General features: G+C 40.8%; 1 protein-coding gene across 2 annotated transcripts in view; it reads right to left on the minus strand.

The window, feature by feature from the left end:
* IGF2BP2 (insulin like growth factor 2 mRNA binding protein 2) overlaps positions 1 to 15,986 on the minus strand; it is a 104,308-nt gene extending 88,322 nt beyond the window's left edge. The window contains exons 1-2 of one of the 2 annotated variants that reach the window (XM_060242018.1): positions 15,690 to 15,986; positions 14,557 to 14,617 (exon numbers count right to left, since the gene is read on the minus strand). In XM_060242018.1, coding sequence (XP_060098001.1) covers positions 14,557 to 14,617; positions 15,690 to 15,864 — 236 coding nt within the window. In that variant the 5' untranslated portion in view covers positions 15,865 to 15,986. The remainder of the gene's footprint in view (positions 1 to 14,556; positions 14,618 to 15,689) is intronic. The other variant, XM_060242019.1, reaches the window with a different exon arrangement.
* Between the last annotated feature and the right edge of the window lie 244 nt (positions 15,987 to 16,230).

Raw genomic sequence — 16,230 nt, forward strand, 5'->3', positions numbered from 1 at the left:
TCACTTTTCCTTTGTTGAATGGACTTAATCCCCTCCACTTAGAGACTTCAAAAAAATTACATTTGTTAATAAATAAAGCTAAGGACAGTGTGCTTCACACAGGGCTCATTCCACAAAGTAGGAGTCAATACTGAAAAGGAATGAAAAGCTTTAAAAGTTAATAATCAGGGTCTTGAATTGAACTCTGAAACAAACTGGCAGCCTATGTAACTGTTTTTAAATAGGTAAGATGTATTCCCCTATCCCTTGGCAACAACTGGGCTACTAAATTCTGAACCAGATGGAGTTTCTGATCTTCAAGGGCAGTCCCATGCAGACTGCATTACAGTAGTCTAATCACAGAGTTACAAAAGCACAGATTAGTGTTGCCAGGTCAGTTATGTCCAAGAAAGGGGAGTGTTGATGAACCAAATGCAGCCAAAAGAGGTGCAGGGGAAGAGGTGAGAAGCTGATGCAGACAAAAAGGAAAGAAAATGTGTTTGCTAGTGAAGGAGGCATATATAAGCCACTCACACAGCTATCTTTTTAAAAATATTCAGCCACCAGCAATAGTTTTCCCTCAGTGGTAGGGAGGTCTAGTGTACCCTCAGCAGTGGTTTTCCTGCAACAGTAGGGAGGTCTACTACATCTTCATTTGGGGCCCCAGTGCATCTGCATATATATAATACAACATGACATAGCAAAACAGGGTTGTGTGTATCATGCTCATCTACAGGAGGTTAGCTATATATACCCAAAATCCAATAGGTGAAGTAGAATTCAACATCCTGAGCAAGTCAGATACTTATGACTGAGGAAAATGAAATCTCAAAAGCCAGAATGGTGCTGGGCGAAGCTGCCCACAGACAAGGTCTCTGCTCCATGGCTTGTTTGCTGAATGGTTTCTATTCCTTCCCTGGCATCTAGACAGCAACATTACCAGTGTTTGACTACCTGAATTTTGGAAGCAGAATAAAGCAGTGCCTGGCAAATAGTTACACAGCAAAAGCTGTGTTATTCTGGTATAGAATTTGTATGGAGGATTTTAGATTATTAGGGGCAGAGTTTGCAACACCTTGACACAAGGTATTTCCAGCACCATGCAGATATATCTCCATATCTCTACACAAGCAATGCAAGCTCTACACCTGCAAACAATACTTGGGCTGCTGGATTAGCAGAAATGGGTAGAAAAGATTCTGTTTTCCAAGGACTGTTGCCATGGCATGGAGCACCTGCCGTCTCACCTCCAGGCTCACATGGAAAGTTCTTAAGCAAATGTGCCTCTCTATTCCATGTTCTAACAAGATTTCCTCACCCTACAACTGCACTAGTAGCTCATGCCACACACCAACAATTCAAGTGTCAAAAATTAAACTCTGAAATCCTCTTCACCCTTTTCTGCATAAAGAACTCAGTGAAGCTTGCCAACAGAAGTTGGTCCAGCATGCAGTATCATATAACTTGGTGTCTTTCCCTGGATCAAATGCTGAAACAATGTTCCAGTCAGTCTCCCAAAGCTGCCCACTGTGTTATCTCTGGCCCACTCACATAATAAAATGGAAGTTTATTCAACACAGAGAAAACCTAGAAAACATCCTCGTGCTACACACTGTCAGAAATGCTCATGGAAAAACCATGCCTCGAAATTCAGTTTGCAGTGGGCTGCCAAGTCTATAAATAGAAAAGAAATAAAGCATCTGGTTCACAACCCAGCATTATCTCACAGTAGCCTGAACATTAGTGGCTACACTGCTTCAGGATCAAGGGTTTCCCTGGAAAAAAAAAATCTTCATACACTAAATGTAACCCTGACTTTGAAGAGTTTAGAGACAGGAACAGGAATGGTAAGACTGGCAGGATGTGTTGTATTTCCTCATTAGGCTATTTCCATAATAATGCACTTTCAGACAAAGGTCACATAACTTGCTTGAATTTCAAAGAGAAAAATCTGTCTTGTACCCTAGAATGCAAAGGACTTCAATATCCACTCCACATGCTGTGGTTTCCCTATTAGAGAGAACAGAACCAACAAGGACAACTCGACTCCTACAACACTAACTAGTTCCAGGACGATAAGCACAAGCTGAGATATAATCAGGTCAGTAAGACAATTTCTTTCTCATCTACCGTGAGTCACGGTACAGCCCTGGTTTTATGCTACATCCACTACACCCAACTGTGATGAAAGAAGACCCATACCTATGTAAGAGGGATGTAAATTCTTTGTTTGAATGTTTATATCCTACCATCCCTTTAAGGCCGTGCCACATGGCATTCTGGGACAGGAAATGGTGCAAGACTGCATTACTGAAGTGATTTCAGTGCTAACAGTCTTGTAGCCATGTTCTGTATGTTCTTAATAAAATACATCTATTATACTTTCTGCCTTTACCCCTGATTGGAATGTAATACCTAAGCATTTACAACCCAAATTTACTGAAGAATAACAAACACTATATATGCTCTTATTTCTGCCACCTGGACCTTTACTGTATATTTTACAACTGGATTCATTTTTTCTTATTATATGCACTAATGGTGGTGTGTTCTGAATTTGTAAATTTCAACCTTTCTTCCTGTCTTAACATCCCAGCACTGTTTCAATTCCCATCCCACTATACTAAAGAAAAGGCAGAAGATTCTTTCACTGAGATTCTACTGATCCATTCAAATAGATGTTTGCAAATATCTAGAGTCCTTCTTTACTAATTTCCACTTAAATGCAAGGAAAGCATCCTCCAGTGGTGTCCAGAATTCAATATTCTTTGCTCACTCAAGACTCCTGCCAAAATCCTACATCAAGTAATTCACTCCAAGAATAGCTGTGGGCTGGCACTAAAATCATTGCCATGTACTCGGCACTCAAGAACTCACTCTCAGTTTTTATATGATCTTCTCTCGCTTTTGAGGATGAAAATATAAACAATTCTCTCAAATGTATCCATGTACCAAATGTGGTTCTTTGTACCCTTTAACTATTGATGTAATTCCATAGACACAGTAACATCAGCACAGAGATAAGCAGGATTTTAAATAGCATTAATAAATCTTTGCTCTTCCCCTTTCCTCTTCAGCATGCTCTCATTCAATAGCTTACACCATCAAAGGTCACTATCTTCATTTACAAAGTGTCTGATGTCAGCAAATCTCATTAATGAAACTGTGGTCAGATCACATACTGCTGAAAAGTTCCACAAATGAAAGCCTCTTTTGATAGATTCATATTTAACCGTAAGCACCATTCACAATTCCCTCCAATTAAGAATGACAAACAATGACCATAAAGACTCCCCAGTTCATTCACTAAAGGAAGCCTGAAATGTGTGCCCAGAATGAACACAAGCAAAAGAGCCATATGATAGGACAACAGGTGCAACCATCCAGAGCACAACTCTCTTGGGGTGGGGGTGGGGGAAAGCACAGCAGAGACTGTCTGAAATATGGGGCTCTGGAATTGCATAACCATAAATACTACTTCTGCTCTAAATAAAGAAAAAGGATACATTTTTACCTTCCTAGGGAACAGAAATGTGTAACTCATGTTTGGCAAATATGTAATTTGTAATCTCTTTGCCCCAAACGACTGTCAAGAGGCCATTCCATGACCAATGCAAAGTAAAAAGACTGAATATCTTTGGCTTTTTAGAATACAGAAGCTACTTCCTCCCACCAGTTCTGCCCCACCCAGACCTGACCAAAATCAACACCACTGTGTATACAAACAATAAAGAATTTATAAATCCAAATCTGAAAAGTCTCTTCTTATTTTCCAAAGATACCTTATACACAGTACAAAAATTTCCAAAAGGGGTTGATTCCACAACACAAATTTCTAACCAATTCTTTCACCAATGTTACATACAATTTTTACATGGAAAGCTCCTTGTTGAAACTTTCATTTAGAGGATAAATTTATAGTCCTTCTAATTGTTGTCAACTTTATGGGTTATGTTTCACAGAGATGTTTGATCACAGACTAGGGTTGCCAATCCCCAGGTGGGGGCAGGGGATCCCCCGGTTTGGAGACCCTCCCCCCACTTCAGGGTAGTCAGAAAGCAGGGGGAGGGGAGGGAAATGTCTGCTGGGAACTCTATTATTCCCTATGGAGATTTATTCCCATAGAAAATCATGGAGAATTGATCTGTGGACATCTGGGGCTCTGGGGGGGCTGTTTTTTGGGGTAGAGGCACCCAATTTTCAGCATAGCATCTAGTGCCTCTCCCCAAAATACCCCTCAAGTTTCAAAAAGATTGGACCAGGGGATCCAATTCTATGAGCCCCAAAAGAAGGTGCCCCTATCCTTCATTATTTCCTATGGAAGGAAGTAATTGAAAAGGTGTGCCATCCCTTTAAATGTGATGGCCAGAACTCCCTTTGGAGTTCAATTATGCTTGTCACAGCCTTGATCTTGGCTCCACCCCTAATGTCTCCTGTCTCCACCCCCAAAGTCCCCAGATATTTCTTGAATTGGACTTGCAACCCTATCACAGATCCATTTTTCAAATTCAGTCTTTTGATGTCAAAACTAAGACTTCTTGCGTTCACAAAAGAAACAAGCTCACCCAGCTCACATGGCTACCCAGACCTGCACACAAGTGGATGTACCTGGAATAAGGCTTGGTAAAGAAGTGAATGCCTGGGAGGAAAAAAACAGAAAAATTCAAGGGAAAAGAATTTCCCCCTCCCATTTTTAAGCACTGTCTTCCATTTTTCTAAGATAAATTTTTGAAGCTTTGGTGAACACTAAAAAAAGGCTCTTCTGTGGAATATTTTATTTTAAAAATAGGAAAATGCTTTAAAAACAAAATTCCACTCTGAATGTGTAGGAAAAAGATTTATATGAGACTCTCTACAGCATTTGATAATGATAACTTCTGTGTACACTATAAACATATCCAACATATTTTCAAGGATACATTTATAGATTTAATATGTTATAATGCATATGATGATAATACACCACTGAAGAGTTCAGTGTTTTCAGCATCATAAAGCATCGTGGCTGTTTCTGTCTATATAATACACTTTGTTTTGTGAATTATAAAACAGGTGTATTCTGTTTTGGAACTTTTGCTTCTTCCTTATTTCTCAGACAGCACAAACTAAGAAACATGGTAAGTTATGATTAATTTTGTATTGTTAAATTGGTAGATTAGGTTAAGTCTTCATTTAAAAAATCACAAATATTTCACTCCCCCCCCCACTGCCATTTTCTTCAATTTTATATACTGTTATAAATTATTACATTTGTGTTGTTAAATTGGTAGGATAGGTTTAGTCTTGATTTTAAAAAATTACAAATATTTCACTTTCTCCAACATTTCCAATTTTTTCTGAACAAAACCCAAACAAAATTTTCTCCCCCATGGCTTCAAAATTTCCAGAATTTTAGTTTTACATCTCCAGGGCCTGGCATCAAGCAAACGTCAAGTGAAACTTCTCACTCCCAGTCCCAGGGAAATGCTTCCAGCCCCACAGTTGCCATGTGCCACCTGAACTTCTTGCCAATTGAGAGGAAAAGCCAGCTGGAGAGAAAGAAAGAGAATAGCTTTCTCAGAAAGCTGAAAGTAGCATTATTAAAGCCTGATGGCTCACTTTTTCTACCTCACTGACTACCATTTCTTCTTAGAAGTTTTAAAAGGGTTTGTCTCTCTTCAAAAACCCACAAAACTTATTTGGTCCTGTGCAGGGCTTTTTTTTGTAGAAAAAGCCCAGCAGGAACTCATTTGCATATTATGCCACACTCCCTGACACTGAGCCAGCTGGAACTACGTTCCTGTGCATTCCTGCTCAAAAAAAATCCTGAGACAATTCTAGAACAAAAGAAAGCAGTGTTCACACCAGTGATTTAGAGCAGTACTATCTACTCCATCAAGGGCTCTCAGATCTTTTCTAACTATTACTGAAGCTTGGAAAGAGGAACAGAAGAAGAGTGCCTGAAGAAGAAAACTCCCTTCTCTGTGTGCTCCTTTCCATTTGTCTGCTATAACTAGTGAATAGCTATAACTTGTATCCTCCTCCCCCTAACTCTCGTCCTCTCCCCCGAGCTGTTTTATATTGTAGAGAGAGGAAATTGGTTGACAAGATTTGCCAACAAGCTACTTAAGTGTGTGTATGTGGGGGTGGGGGGAGCACTGCTTAGGAGCATTGCCCAAGACAGCAAGTATGGATGAATGAACAATCCATATTTGTTGATAAAAGGCAAAAATAAAAGGAGTCAATCAGATGCAACACCAGCACCCATCAACTGAATTTCTGGATTGCACAAAGTTCTGTTTACATTTGGAAAACAACCTCCAGTGGGTAGTCTGTGTGGCTGCAAGAGATCAGCATCATGACCCCCTAGAGCTCATGAACAATGTGTCCCCAAGCAGATTACTGTAAAATGGCATGATTAAGCCACAGTCTCATGATTCTAGACAGGACTGAGTCATGCCATTCAAGTTCTCAAGGCTGGTCACACTGCAGATGTGATCACAAATTTTAAAAATGAAGTTTGGGAGGGGGGGGTTGAAAGAGACAGGATCTCAGATAAGAGCAGACTGGGATGTTTTCATGGACTGAGGAAGAAAGAAGGCTGGAGTCTTTCTGAACTGAGTCACAGAAGCGACAGCAGGATGAGCCAGATTTCTACAACAGGGGAGGGGCTGCTGACAAGATCGTGTATTAGATATTATGGACTACAAATCCTTTTTCAATGGTCAGCTTCTGAATGAGAATGCTGGAGAAGGAAGGAGAATTTGCACAAATGAGCCAAGCATGTCTTAGGTGTTCAGCAGGTGCACTGCTGGGGAGAAAAATGTGTACAACCCAGAGTTTAGCCATTCTAACATTCTGCACTTTTCAACTTTGTGAAACAAAATCAACACTGAAGTAGTGAACAGCTCCCCTCTGTTCACCTCTCTGATTCTGTCATAGCTATGGGTGCTTACCGGTGCGGGTCAGGATATACCTCTGTAGTTTTATCAGTTACATAAGGGTCAGTCAGCCATCCTCCTTATAATCAGAAGTTCAAGTAGCAACACAACGCAACTCCATCAGCTCTTAAAGTCTGTGATGACTCTCTCTGGCTTTCTGGCTACAGTTCAAAGTGCTTGTACTTAACCTATAAAGACATAAACAACCTGCGCTATACATAACCAAGAGACTGCTTCCTCCCATGTGCAATCTTTTCCATTAGCCAAAAGTGCTCCATTGTCATTAATATATTTGCTTTACACACATTGTCACAACTTCTCACATTAGGGATGCTGAAATAGGAAAAACAGTCATCTCCCATCCCTCCTTTATATGTCATCCTTCTCTGGCACCCAACTGCTTTTCCTCTTCCCCATAATCCCTGATTTTCCTTCTTTTTCTTAGTTCCTTTGTGCACTGCACATACCATACAGCAACAGACCCTCACATCAGAAGCACTCAGCAAAACAAAGGGGGAAAAGTTGTGGAAAGAATGCTGTTTTGAAGTCATCCATGTGCCAAATTCAAGAGATAAGGGCATTCATCCAGACAGCCATTCACTGAGGCTCCTCCACAGCTACCCAAATTGTCATTTAGGAGCTGCAAAAACCAGAACGTGGGCATCTTCTAGAAACTCCAGCAGACATTCCTATTTCAGTGGTAGTTACATATTGGAGATAAGCATAGGCTCAGTTACTCTAACCTGCCATTTATTACATTTTGTAAGATGTGTTTCAAAAGTATTTTATCCTCATTATGTCTTCAAATAAGAAATTAAAAAATGTATATGAACATGATAGAAATTTGCCAAGGTTCATTATGATGTAGTCCACAAAGAGATTTATGCAGACTACATAAACAAGTTATGGACTTTTCCAGACTTCACAGAACTTACATTGTAAATAGTCAAGGAAGACAAAAAGATGAATCTCCCCTGAGGTCCCTTAACTATAGGAATCTCTATTCCCCATTACAATGTCTCCTAGATGCTCAGACGTGCATTCTGACTTCAAGTCCATACTATCTTTGGTTAGAAATTACCTGTGGCTTTGAAAAATTCATAGGCTTGCTTTATAAAATAAGGATGCAAATAGCCAGAGACTATTTGAATAATTCCTTCTAGCACTCCAGTTTGTATGAGGGGAAATGTACATAAGTGGATATGTACATTTTCACATTGCAGAAAGAAAAATCTGAATGTTGTGCTAAGTTTTGAAAGCATCATGGCTATATTTACTACAGATGTTCAAAACAGATTACATATAAACCTTGATGGCCTTCTCCACTTAGTTGTACATCTCTGCTCCAGTGACTAAAGAATGGGAGCTAACAAATAACTACTGAATTAATTCTTATAGTAGTTCGATAACAGACAAAACTAGAACATATTAATGATCAAAACAAGAAACATACTAAACCTTAAAGTAATACTGAATGAAAAAAATGTGGCAAGACTGCCCAAAAGAAGAGCACTCATCCATGCCATAAAATGAAGCTTCGGTTTTGTAAGTCAGTAGAAAATGTCAATTAATACTTTTGTACTGCCATTCAGAATATTAGAATTATACCAAATACTATAGTACATTTTAATATGTCTATAAATCAACCCATTGCTCTGAACAGAGTTAGAAGTCCAGCCAAACAACTATTAATTAGTTCAGCAACTAGGCACAAGAAGTCACATGAAGGGGATGTAACCAGTGCTTTGAACTACATGCATGCATATACATACTTTCAACATGTATCCATCTACCCCAAATCCATTGCCAAAAGAGATTTCAAATACTCACAACTATTGATCTCAAGATTTTTTTATTTTGCAATTTTTTTCAGTTAAGGCTTTAATACAGAAAGACATAATGCCACACTACACCTTTTAAGAATTCCTGTTGTGAAAAACTGGCTTTTAAATAATGGATTATAATTTAGGGGGGAAATAGTGAAAGATAGCACTTAGATAAATTTACTAGTTTGGGTCAATTAATTTATTTTAATTTTACCACATGGATGTGGTCTATTCTGCTGAAGGTGAGAGAGGAAAAGAACAAACGGAACTGGAGTGAGATCAATCACTAGTAATGGAAGTAGAACCAAGTTTGAGTCCAGTGGTAACTTTAAGACCATCAAAGTTTTATTCAAGGTATAAATTTTCATGTGCATGCACACTTCTTCAAATATCTATCTAGTAACAGAAGTGATACTCCTATCCTTCCTGAACTAAGAACAGGAATCTTAGTTTAGAAATTAGAACAAAGTTTGAGTCCAACAAAGTTTTATTCAAGGTATGAGCTTTTGTGTGCATGCACACTTCCTCAGATACACTGTTAGAAATCAATAAGCTTCTATGTAAGTTTATATTTTATATTGCAGCATCACATTAAAAAAACAAGTAGCTAAAACTATATGTGGTCTTTCTTCTGCATTAATAACCCTTAATACCACCTTCTCCCACTAGAATATTAAATAACTTCTTCCATCAGAGCATTCTCAACCTTTCCACAGTTCCCTGGACCCTCATGCTTTTGTGATGCTTTATATTCAGTAACCACCATAAAAGTGATTCATAGAAACAACATAATCCAGACCAGAGATTCCTGCCACTCCTGGAGAACCCACTTTATAGTTTCAAAAAGTCATTTATCAGATGGGAACAGTGAGTGACTCAACATCTCATAATCAAACAGAAGTTACTATCATAACAAAATGTGTATTTGTTTCTCTGAAAGCACAGTTTTCATTTGCTCCAGTAAACCTATAATTAAAAATAACTTGCTAATATTTTCCTACTGGTTTATTTGTTAAAAGGGAAACTTTCAACAGGGTGTAAAATTAATTTTAAAAATTATATTCAACACTCCCATGTAACTGATAAATACTATTTTATATTGGTAAAATGACATCTAGCATCTGATGTTTTAAGAATATGAAAAAGCAACTTATTTCATATAATAACATTTAAGATAAGATCACAAGAATGCCTCGCCTTCATTGCATAAGGATCTATTCTCTACTCTCAGAAATACACTTTCTCCCCAATTTTAAGCAGAGTTACATCTGTTCTATTGATGTCAATGGATTTATAAGGGTATACCTCTGTTTAGGGTACTATAAAAAATCGCTTTATTGCAGGAAATTATCAAACTTGGGAGGAACCTTTAACTTTTACACTTTTAAAATTACACTATTTTCTTCTGTAATGTTACTGAAGTATTTTCATCTGTAGCTACAAATTTTAGAAAAACAGTTTTAAATCTTCAATTCAGTAATAGTTGATGACTTTCTAATTATGTTTGTTCTGTGTTCTTAATGGTTTTCAAATAAACTATAGAAGAATTTTACACTAATTGCACAAATTATTTGCTACATTACTGTCACATTTTCATGTTTCTAACCTCTTTATATAACCTCCACAACGATATATATGGACAAAAAATCCTGTTAGTGTGATACTATAGGAATAATATAAGTTTTCCACTCAGAGTGTGCAATTAAACCAAAATCAGTCTTTCAATGTAAAACACGTGTAAACTACTTAATCCCAATTATAATTTTATATGCAAAGCTCCTACTTGAGCATAATTTCTTACAGACTGCATTAATTCTTTACCAAACAAATGTCTTTCTTTCATCTAAATTTAAAGTGAGTATTGGAAATAGATATTTCATAAAGTATTTGCCTTTTGCACTGTGGCAGATACCAAAACAAATGTAAATAGAAGACTTTTCTAAAACATTCCTTCAAAAGCAATAAATTTTCATCACAAGATTGAAAACTGTGAGCATTTAACTCATGAAAGATGTAATAGCCTTTTGTCTGCAAGTATCTTTGGCTGTATGACCCATCTCTCCTCCCCTCCCCACACTGCCATGTGGTGGCAACCATTTTCAAAGCTACCTCTGCCTGCTTCCTCTGTGTACTTGCTAAAGAAAGGCATTCCAGATAGGAAGTAAATCTTTACATTCTTCTAAAACCTCACCCCATATGAAAATCATAAATAGTGTAGGAGCTTCATATACACCAAGACAGCACCAAAGAGCACCTAATCCACTTAAAGCAATTTACAGATCCTAAAAAATGCTTAAGTGGAAATAAGTCTTGCAAATTTTAATGACTTAATTCCACTCCTCTTTTTCTGTAAAACTTGGTTTAAGATGCAGAAGTGAGCTCTGCCTCACAAAAAGCTGAATACTGGAATAAATGCTGTTAGTCTTTAAAATGGTATAGGAGTTCTGTTTCGTTTTGCTACAGCAGCCTAATGTAGCTACCCCACTGGAAATGATGAGAAGGCCAGCTGTGAATTGCAGCAAAATACAACAGTGTCCTGTGGCACCATAAAGACTAACATATTCATCATGATTTAAGCTTTTGCAGATGCATCTAATGAATTTTATGAATTTCATGAAAGCTTATTCCACAAAAAAAAATGTTAGCATTTGAGGTATCACAGGACATTTGGATTTTTCTCATTGTCACGGAACACACTTCTAAATAAAAATGGACTGCAGCCTTAAACCCAACCTTAGGAACTTTTAGAAACTAGTTTTGTTAAATTCAGACTAGATTTGCTTCTAACTTTTCTATGGTAATGAATGTAAGTGTAGAATATTATTTCAAGTGTAAAACAAGTGATTTGTAGCCTACAATGGATTACAAAACAGATTCTTTCAAGAGTACTTTTAATCCCTAAGGTCACTACATTAATATACATTTTACACTCTCAGATTTTCACATGTAATGATAAAATAACCCCCATTATATATCTGAAACATTTTTATTTTAAACCATCAGAGGATACTATTTTGCAAAGGTGGTAAGAACTTAACATCCAAAGTGAATATTTCACAGAACCACACTCTACACTAAAATCAATGGGAATGTTCAGCCAGCAAATGGTATTGGATTGGATTCTGAGTATTCAATGATCCATTAACACAAAACCCAATTTTACTTAATTCAATAAAATGTTATTGAACTTCTGAAAATCCAACTTCAAACACTATAATAGTCCTACCAAAAGACTTACAGATTCCATTCACCATGCTTAAACTACAAAAACTAATTATTCAAAAGTCAGATTGAACTTTCTTGTCTTTAATGCGAAGATACCATTGTGCTATACTTATATATTGATAACTTGTTTTATTTATTTACATTATTTATAGTCAGCCTTTCTTACATGGACTTACGTATACTGAGTCAACAAAATGGAATATTTAATAACTAATACATTAGTATATTAGAAGGCTAGATATCACCAGAAAGGAGCATAACATAAGTGTTAATATGAGATACTGAATGGTACAGAAATCACATAATGGGATCCTGTTTACAATGACTTGTGACTTGATCCCAGCCCTATTTGGGTAGTGGAAGAAACTTAGCCCTTGGGGTTCTTAGACAGGAAGAGTAACCAGCATAGCCTGCAATTATTAATTTCTTCCTTGGCTTTCACACCATCAACTGTGGCAGCACAACATCAAATGCCTCACCAGACTGCAATTAATATCAGTTTAGATCATAACATACAGAAAGTGCCATCTCCAAAAGACATTAACTGGATTCAGAATTACTGACCACTTGATTCAAAAAATTTCCCAGCAATCATGTTTTGTGGCAAAGCAATCAGAATAAGCATATTTATTTATTTAATTACTAGGGTAGCAGGACCAGTCATAAGCAGGCCACACATCGCCCAGGCTTCCCTTCTGCATGAACACTCAGTTTTTCAGAGTGTTTCCCTCACAAAACAATAACTAAGGCTAGTGATGCTCTCCCATTACACTTACAAGAGCTAAGATTTACAAACAAGAACAATAAGATTAGGCATTTAAAATGTTACAGAAGTAATTCACAGAATCCTTACATGGAAGTAAAACAAACTAAATTTAGTAGCATTCAAAACACGGAAAACACAAACACTAAAGAAAAAGTGATACAATTGCTGAAAACAGGTTTAGCTTTTCTTTATCTGGAGCCAGTTCCACGTAATCTCAGAATGGCATCTATTCATGGATACTTCTCATGTTCAGAAATTACTCATACAAAATACCTGTGCAACCAAGTTCTGGGTTGGCATCAGTTTGTGTGCGCACACACACAATTCTCACCATGTGATTTTGTTTCACAGACAGTATGCTAATGCTTTCATTTAAAGTATCATTTTTTTGTTTTTTTAAAACTATGAAAAAGAAATTATCACATCTGTGGGAAATTTTATATTGGCAACAATTCATAAATTTTCAAACCTGCATTTTCAATTTCAATTTTTATATTATGTGGAGGATGCACAAGAAGGGTATGGTTTCTGAAAAACCATAGGGGTTTTTTTTAGTATTTTTAAGGCAAAGCAGTTATTCAGAGCGAGAATTTAATAGCAATAATTGGTTTTTGTGTCAGCATTTTCCCAGTAAACTACACCAAACTTGCTACACTGCTTGTGACAAATAATTACTTCCTCTGTTAGAAACAACAACTAACCAACTATACCCCCTCCACCTATTGTGCAGGAAAACAGACTATAGCAGAACATGTGAGTCTGTGTTCCAAAAGCTTGGTTAAACAACTGTGATGGTGAAATAACTGTTGCTCATGCTGCTATACTCATAGAGTACATCAGAATTCTATAGATCAAAAACATTACAGTTGCTGCCTTATAACCTGAAATAACACAAAAAGCTTTTTTTTAAATCTGCTTGGCAGAGAGTGACACAAAGTAGTACACAGGGAAATAACACAACAGTAAGAACAAAGACAAACTGGGAGACAATAGTCTCTTTCCATATAAATTGTGCCTTATAGCAGGGGTGGCCAGCGGTAGCTCTCCAGATGTTTTTTGCCTACAAGTCCCATCAGCCCCAGCCATTGGCCATGCTGGCTGGGGCTGATGGGAGTTGTAGGCAAAAAACATCTGGAGGGCTACTGTTGGCACCCCTGCCTATAGTATCCATTCAGAAACAATCCAAAAGAGACATACATACTACATGGCAATCTCACTTTGCAAAAATATCTCCCTATTTCAGAACTATGACATATACAACACTCATTGCGGCTTTAAACAATACTTTAGTGCTTAAAAGAAACAGAGTAACATGTTCATGTAGCTGGTTTGGTACTGAGTCCTATCAAATGAACGTTTTGCTTCTCACAGTAGGAAAATTAAAAGAACTTGCTAGGAAACTCTAGATGAAATTCAGGCTCCAGTCTTAGGCACACTTACTTGGATATAAGCCCTCTCCCCCCCTCTGCTGAAATCAATTAGGGTCTTACTTCCAAGCAGATGTGTTTAGGACCAGGTGATAAACAGTTACTTGAACGTCACAGGAAGCCTTTTGTTAACGCACTATGATAGTTCAAAGGAATACTAAAGTCACTGCTCTCAAAAACAATGTCTCACAACCAGATCTATATAGGGGTAAACACTGACTGCAAAAGGGAAAGGGAAAATAAGAAGAAAGGAATAGAAAGAAAAACAACTCATACAGTGGTAGGTGACAACAGTAAAATGCAACTACTAAACTACGTACAGCAACGCACAGTGACGCAATTCCCCCCCCCCCCTCTAATTGTAGCTAACCAATTGATCAACTGTAGTTAAGCAGAACAGCCAGGTCATTTACCTTAGCTTTTTAGGGACGGAATAATCCACTTCCATGACTTTGCCATGTAATTCCACTTTACCTTCAAAACAAAGAGAAAAAAGAAATCAGTTTCATCTTGGAAAACTGTGCAGGACTCAGAAATGAAACTCTGCCGGGGCTGGGTGAGATAGGGTTCCTCAGAGCAGGCAGCAACGGGGAGAGGGGCAGTGGATGGGGGATCAGCCGCAGCTCCAGGGTAATAACTCCCCAGAGCTCAGAAAGGACTGAGGTAGAGTTTGGAAGAAGTCAGGGGCGGGGGGAGGGTTTTGCCCAAGACCAGGTAAGCCCTTCCCAGTGGCCAAAGGCCGGCCCTTCTCTGCCTGAGGCCAGCTCTTTTGTCTGCTGGGAGGGGGGCATTCCCATTCACGGTCAAGAGCCGGCTGGCTTGTGGGCTCCAAAAGGGCCTGGGGCAGCCATCCCTACCACAACCCGCTCCGCTTCAAGTGACTGGCAGCAGCCTGGCGGCGGGGAGTCCTGCCGCCCGAGTTGCTTTCTGCCGCTTGCAGCCAGGGGCCCGGCGGGTAGGGCGCCCTTCTGCGGGGGGCCCTGGCGGGGCTGGCGCGTCGGGCTCAGCCACCGGCGGCTGCCGTGGCCTTGGCTCAGCTCGCTCGTGGCGCGCCCGGCCGGCTGCAGGGCTGCGCGTCGCCCCGGGCCCCCGGGCGCGTCTCGGGCTCGTTGCTCCGGGCCCGCGTCGAGTTGGGCCAGGGCACCTCGTAGAAAGGTGCCCGAGATCGAGCGGGTGCCGAGAGAGCCGGAAGGGGCCGCCCCGCGCGCCCGGGAGCCGCTCAATAAAATCGAAGAAAAAAATCCGCGAAAAATCCCTCCCTCGCCAGCCGGGCCGCCCGGGCGCCTGCCGGAGCGCAGCACGCGGGGCACAACGGCGGGGAGCGCACGGGGCGCGGGCAACGAGGACTGCCCCCAACCCCGAGCGGGGCACCGAGCCCTCCTCCCCCGCGAGGCGGCGACCGGGACCTTCTGCCACCCCCGCCCGCCCGCCCGGCTCGAAGGGGCCTCCCGCAGCCCGGAGAGGGGAGACGGCGGGGGGGGGGGGCGGACCGGTCTTCCCGCACGCCCTGTGGCCGGGGCGCGGAGCCCCCTCCCTGGCTGCTCACCGGAGAGGGTCTCGATGGCGCGGATGGCCCAGTTCTGGTCCGGGTAGTCCACGAAGGCGTAGCCGGACTTGAGCAGGACCTGCCCGGTGAGGGGCAGCTTCCTGTCCCCGAAGAGCTGCCGGAGCTCCTCGGCAGTCACGGCCGGGCTCAGGTTGCCGATGTAGAGCTTGTTCATCGTCCGCCTCTTCGCGAGGGGGGAGGGAAGCCAAGGCCGCGGCCGCCCCCTCCTGCTTGCCCGCCGCCCACCTACCTAGCGAGCTCCGAGAGAGCCGGCGCCACCTCCCCGCCCGCCCGCCGGCCCAGCCCAGCCCAGCCCGCTCCTCTAGCTGCTCGCAACAGCGCCCCGCAGCCGCGCGGGCAGCGAGGGAGCGGGCGGAGCCGAGCCCAGCCCCGCGCGGATCCTCCCTCCAGGTCTGGACCGCTCGTTCCCGCCTCCCTCGCCGCGCTCGCCCGGGACGGGCTGGAGGTGGCCGCGCGGCTCGCTTGTTGCGGCTGCAGCCCTGGCCCGAGCGCCACCCCCCCCCCCCGCCCTGACTTCCCT

Source organism: Heteronotia binoei, chromosome 6 (assembly GCF_032191835.1).
Source record: "Heteronotia binoei isolate CCM8104 ecotype False Entrance Well chromosome 6, APGP_CSIRO_Hbin_v1, whole genome shotgun sequence".
Taxonomy (NCBI): Eukaryota; Metazoa; Chordata; class Lepidosauria; order Squamata; family Gekkonidae; genus Heteronotia; species Heteronotia binoei.